A 6765-nucleotide genomic window follows, 5' to 3' on the forward strand; every position below is an offset into this window, starting at 1 on the left:
CAAAGTGCAAGAAAGTAGGACTTCAGATGCAAATATTTACGTACCTTATCAGCGGAGAGAATTTTCCTTTTTATACCACCTCACATAACATCCGCGATGGTGAGGTGGCCCCCGATTTGTTAGAGTTTATTAGGTGATAGAAGAAAATACAACCTGAGTGTTTCATGGTAGTGCCGAGTAATCTTTTTCTATCCACATATGTACGTCTTTTATCATTTATGCTCTGCACCATTACTGAAGTTGTTGAAGGAACATGCTATTATAACTGACTCATAAATGGGAAAACAATTAGTTTTCATAGGAGATTTGAAGGGAATATTCCCCAACAATTATGACAAGCTGTCAAACTATTGTCTATTGTTTGCCTGCTGAATGCATCTCAGCCGCTCCACCAGGCCAGCCGCACTACTAATTATTGTATTAATCTGCTCGACCATATATTAAATACTATAAGAATTTGATCAAAAACTAATATAATACACTTATTATGTCATAAGTTCACTTGAGAAGGCATATAATAAAGCATGTATGTTAGAGCTATATTTTAGGGGTACTATACCTCCTATTAATTTAAACTTGTCTGACCTTTAACAGGCCAGACATATACAGAGAACATTATGTTTGTTCAGCCTTTACTCGGCCGAACGCATATTGAAAACTCTATAGAAGGTCAAGTATCTCTGGGTCTGTCCGGGCTTTACCCGGCCGGGTGTTCACAGAGAACCTTATGTTCGTTCAGTCTTTACCTGGCCGAACGCGTATCGAGAACTATATATATAAGGTTAAGTATCTCTGGGTCTATCTGGGCTTTACCCGACGGGGTGTTCACAGAGAACTTTATATTAATTTGGCATTTACCTGACCGAACGCGTATCGAGAACTATATATATAAGGTTAAGAATCCATGGGTCCTTCTGGGCTTTGCCCGACCGGGTGTTCACAGAGAACCTTAGTTCGTTCAGCCTTTACCCGACCGAACGCGTATCGAGAACTATATATATATGGTTAAGTATTCTGGGTCCATCCAGGCTTTGCTCGGTCGAATGTTCACAGAGAACCTTATATTCATTCAGCCTTTACCCGGCCGAACGCGTATCGAGAACTATATATAAGGCTAAGTATTTCTGGGTCTGTCTGGGCTTTGCCCGGTCGGATGTTCACAGAGAACCTTATGTTCGTTCAGCCTTTACCCGGCCAAACGCGTATCGAGAACTATATATATAAGGTTAAGTATTTCTGGGTCTGTCCAGGCTTTGCTCGGCCGGGTGTTCGCAGAGAGCATATGTTCGTTCAGCCTTTACCCGGCCAAACGCGTATCGAGAACTATATATATAAGGTTTAGTATCTCTGAGTCTGTCCGGGCAAACCGGGTGTTCGCAGAGAACCTTATATTTGTTCAACCTTTACTTGGCCGAACGTGTATTGAGAATTCTATAGAAGATCAAGTATCTCTAGGTCCGTTCGGGCTTTGTCCGGCCGGGTGTTCACATAGAACTTTATGTTCGTTCAGCCTTTACCCAGCCGAACGTGTATCAAAAACTATATATATAAGGTTAAGTATGTTTAGGTCCGTCCGGGCATTGCCCCGCCGGGTGTTCATAAATAACCTTATGTTCGTTCAGCCTTTACTCGATCGAACATGTATCAAGAACTATATATATATGGCTAAGTATCTCTAGGTCTGTCCGGGCTTTCCCGGACCGGGTGTTCACAGAGAATCTTATGTCCATTCAGCCTTTACCCGATTGAACGCGTATCGAGAACTATATATATATGGCTAAGTATCTCTGGGTCCGTCCTTGCTTTACCCTACCGGATGTTCACAGAGAACCTTATGTTCGTTCAGCCTTTACTCGGCCGAACACATATTGAGAATTTTATAGAAGGTCAAGTATCTCTGGGTCCATCCGAGCTTTGCCCGACCGGGTGTTCATAAAGAACCTTATGTTCGTTCAACTTTTTCTCGGTTGAACACGTATTGAGAACTATATATATAAGGTTAAGAGCTTTATATAAGGCTTAGGTACACAGAGCCTGAACGACCTTTTGTTTGGCCGAATTCTTCTAAGTTTAACCGACCAATAACTAACTAAGCGTCCTATTTCTCGTTTTCATCATAAAGGCTTAGAATTCTTATATCTTACCAAGCTTTCAATCGGTTGGCCCTATACAAGCGTTCTATTTTGGAACTATGGGGACGAGATTTAAGGATTCTGAGGCCAAGCAATCAACAGAACCAAATAACGAATACCACTCTATGTCCACTTTGACCACCACCTCATCTTGATTCGACCTCCCCATCATCTCCTGAACCCACTAGCCATAGCCCGTATCACTAGCCTCCCCTTCAAGTCTAGTCGAAGGAGATGCAGGCGACTGACTAGACCTAAGTCTTATTTTCTTCCGCTTGCGTTCTTACTAAGGTTATTCCACCATTCCTGCTTAGATTCGTGTTTTTTATTCTCGGTGACTTTTCCAAAAACCATTTATTGATAACTGACTATTTTATAAGGAAGAAGTATTAAAGACGGGTAGAAAAATATTTAGGACGCAAAAAGGCAACACTCATCACGTTTCTCATAAATGCCTATTTATGGATAAACGCCACATGGCATCACCACTCATTTTCTGTAATCTTTTCTGACATTCTCAGCTTCATGAACTGTGATGGCATGCTTTGCCTCGCAAATCAACATCACCTTCTTACATGTAAATTAACGCTCCTCCTCCTTCTTGCTGTTTAATCGAAAGACTGCCCTTGAATTGTACCAGATAAAAACCCTAAACAATTATCAGTCTTAACACTTTGCCCTTCCTCTTCCTCGATCTCCTCCGACGATTTCTTTTCTTTGCAACCCTCTGCATTTCCTTGCTCCTTCACACTTCTCTTTACTATTTCTTCTTTTCAGGATTCCAGTAAGTAACGCATCCCGTCCTTGAATTTTAACAACTCTGATAGAGCCGCCCTCCGCCTTCAATACGAAATTCCTAAAGATTATCGTATCGTTATTCCTGAGCCCAACGCTTATCCTCATTGCCCTCCTACTAATCACGTTACCTTCTTTAAGGACCAACTAATAGTCGGTCTTCGCTTTCCTATTCCCCCCTTCATGTCGGAGGTCGGGCAATACTTCAGCATTCCCTACAACAGTTTGCCCCTATTGCTTTTCGTTACATGTGCGGGCTATACATGCCGTTTCATCTTTTTGACATTCCCTTTACCCCCAGCAATCTATTTCTAGTTGCTTACCTTAAGAAATCAGAACATGAGGTGTTTCTTTTTCAATTCCGTCCAAAGATGGTCTTCTTCGAAGAAATGCCTTCTTCCAATAAAGGTTGGAAATCTCACTTCTTCTTCATGAGACAACACGAGCCTACCCCTTTGTCTACCAAATGGCAATCCTCTTTTCCCCCTCATCCTGATCTAAACAGGCTCAAATGAGATCCTATTTTTCTTACTTATTCCAATAAATTGATTGGTCATCGCTTTTTCATTCACAAATGACTGCGTGAAGATCTCCTACATTTGTTTGGCTTAAGCCCTATTCAAAAGAGGTTACCGAGTTCCTTAAGAAGTTATGACCCCTTAGCCATTATCTTATTACTAATTATAGCATTTTTTTATTCTGTACAGTGGATGTTGTTTTTGAGGTCCTAGTCGACAAGGCGATTGTTCTGGAGGACGAAGAATTTCTTGCTAAAGAGCAAGAACTTTTAGCTGAGCAGGGCTTGCCTCAAAGTGTTCCATCTGGCGAAGCTTCTAGCAGTCAGGCAACCCCCTCTAGTGCAACAGCTACTTTTGGGGAACTACCTTATGATTTACCTCCCTTACCCGAGAATATTCTCTTAGAGGAGGGGGTATATATTAAGAAGAAAGGAAAAAGGCGAAAGCTTATCTTGACCCCCTCACCAAAGAGAAAAACACCTTCCACTCAAGAAGATCCTGCCCAGGAGAACACGAGAGGACAATCTCCTGAACTCATTTTGTTCACCCTTTATCCGACCCTTTCCATTCCACAACTTGCTCAAATTCAGGAGACTATTTCTGTACCAGGCGACATCTTTGACCCTAGTTTCCTTATGTCTTTCTAGGGAGAATGTCCCTTGCCTACACATGACTCACCCTTTTACATTTTCTCCTTACCCTCTGTTCAAGCTTCATTATCTTTGACATTCACTCCTTCCCATATTATTAGGAGGTCAGTTAATGAATGCTTGGAAAGAGGCAAGAAAACAACTCGGTGAGCTTACTCCCGTAGAATTATCAGACAGATTTTTATATGAACAAACTAAGGTAACACAACTTTTAATTAACCATTTCTCTTCCATTTTGATTACTACTAACATCTATTTTTCAGCACTGTGTGATGAGTACAAGCGTAGCTCAACAGTTGCATGATTTAACTCAGGCAAACGAGTCATTAAAGCAGCAAATTCCGGAGTCATTAACTCAAGCAAAATATTTGTGAACAATATTATTGAAGCATGTTTACAAATAAATTTGTATTATCAAGTTCAATAACCAACTAAACAAGCTTAAAATGTAAAAAAATTCAAGCAATCAAACAAGCTTGAATTAGAAACTTAATAACTTCTAAACAAACCAAGTTCAAGGCAAGCTTGAACCAAGCTCAATCAAACTTGAACCAAGTTCAAGCCAATAAAAAAGAAACCAAACCAAGTTTGAATAATCATTTCAACAGTTTGGTTCATTTTAGACTTAGATTGGCTTGGCACGGTGACATTATCAAACAAGATCCAACACCACAAAACTTGACTTGTCTTGGTTTGTTTACTGTCCTAGAAAGCATATCTTACATTATTATGACTTATTGTAGGGACCAAGCCTTCTGATTCCAGACCGACAAAAAAGCTTTATTCTCACTTGTTTTTTCTTAAACTTGTTCATTCCTACTTTATTCCCAACCATCCAAAGTTTGCATTGCCTCCAAAAGTTAAAAGTGGCCTTTCACGTTTTTACTCACAAACTCATAGTGTTATAGTGTTTCAGAATATCAATCATAAAATAAATCAAATCATTGAAATAATTGTTTAATCTTGGTTTGATTTCTTTTTTATAAGCTTGAGTTTGGTTTAAATTTGCCTTGAACTTGATTCATTTAAATGTTACCAAACCCTCAAATCAAGTTTGTTTGATTTATTTAAAATTTTTATATTTTAAGTTTATTTTGTTGGTTATTGAGTTTGATAATATAATTTTATTTGTTCATTTTGAAATTTTCATTGTTTATTTAACATATTTATAAAAGTTTTATTGGTGAACATTATTTATAAATATTAACGTGTTTATAAATATTAACGAGCTGAATACATATTTATTCAAACTTGTTCGTTTAATTTAATAAGTCGGTCAAATTTATTCATTCAATTGATCTTACACAAAATTCAAAAAGTATTCAATCATTTCATCCATGTGGCAATGGTTCCTCTCCCTTTTATAAAAAATATATTAGGTAACTAAAAATTGGGTCTTGAACTGTACCCAAGAACCCAATTGTTACTCTTGAACAGCTTCACCAGCGCATCCTTAGACCCGAGAAGGTCTTGCCAAAATTCGATCTTAGGCACAGTGCGTTCGTGTTCGATTTTGGTTGTGATGGAATTTGATCGGACGAGGTGAACGATATCGGATGGAGAGAAACCCAGACCTTCGAAAGATCGGAACTTTGGGGCAAGTATCTTCGCTACGTCCAAAAGAAGACATTTGGGGGAGCAATGTAGGATCTTTTTTACCGATGCGTCATCGAAGCCGTAACTTCTGAGGAAAGCAAGGACGGAGTCGGGCTGCTGCCAGGTTTGGATGCTCTTGAGAAGCTTCGAGGCCTTGGTGGCCTTCTCCTGGTCGAAGCCACATGAGTCGACGAGGTATTGAGCCATGAACATGTGCTTCCCAGTGGTGGATGCGGCGCCAGCGGCGGTGGCCGAGGCCGAGTAAGGTAAGATGGCAAAGAGGACTGCAGCATCGTGGGAGCGAGGAGAACGAGCGGAAGGCACGGTTTTGCAGAAGAGGGTGAAGTATAGTAGTCTCTTCATCGTTCTCTCCTCGATTTGATCCTCTCCCGAAACCCTAGCGGCTGGAGATCACGTATTTACTGCTTGAGAATATTTTCCGATTTTGTCATTTATCCTCAGAATTTGATAATTTATATTTTACCCTCTAGTTAAATTAGTCAGTAAAAAAGTTTCTGAAAATTACATTTCACATCTCAAAGTTTACATATATTTTAAAAAATACCTATAAATTTTTGAGATCGTCAAATGACCATAATTATTTGAAAGTTACTAATATGATTGACAAAAGTAAAAATGAGACGCCAAGCTTGCCAAACTTAATGAGAGTTTGATACAGAGGTTATTCATGCAATCGATCTCCAATAAAGTTGATCAAGATTGATTTAGTGGGTTAAGGATGAAGTTAATAAAGTCAAGATTGATCAAATATTTGATAATAAAGAAGTCTAAATGTATCATAGTTGACCGAATACATGATAGTTAAAAGTTTAATAGGGAATTTGTAAGAGAGAAGTTCAAATGGATTATATTAATCAAATTGATAAAAGAGAATTAAAGTGTAAATGGGTTATATATGATGGACCGAACATTTAATATTAGAAGTGAAGTCCAATTTAATTAAGATTGACTATACACTTAGCAAAGAGGAAAGTTCTAAGAGGTCATCGTAGAGAATCAAATATTAAGCAGTGGTGAAATGATAAATGACAAGATGCTAGGTAATGATAAAGT

General features: G+C 39.0%; 1 protein-coding gene across 1 annotated transcript; it reads right to left on the bottom strand.

Moving 5' to 3' along the window:
- Positions 1–5478: 5478 nt before the first annotated feature.
- LOC121991046 lies at positions 5479–6054 on the bottom strand. The gene has a single exon (XM_042545075.1). The coding sequence runs from the start codon at positions 6052–6054 to the stop codon at positions 5479–5481; it is 576 nt and encodes a 191-aa protein (XP_042401009.1).
- Positions 6055–6765: the final 711 nt, after the last annotated feature.

Source organism: Zingiber officinale, chromosome 6B (assembly GCF_018446385.1).
Source record: "Zingiber officinale cultivar Zhangliang chromosome 6B, Zo_v1.1, whole genome shotgun sequence".
Taxonomy (NCBI): domain Eukaryota; kingdom Viridiplantae; phylum Streptophyta; class Magnoliopsida; order Zingiberales; family Zingiberaceae; genus Zingiber; species Zingiber officinale.

Coding starts and splice junctions, on each gene's coding strand:
- LOC121991046 (XM_042545075.1), bottom strand. CDS start 6,054: ATGAAGAGACTACTATACTTCACCCTCTTCTGCAAAACCGTGCCTTCC.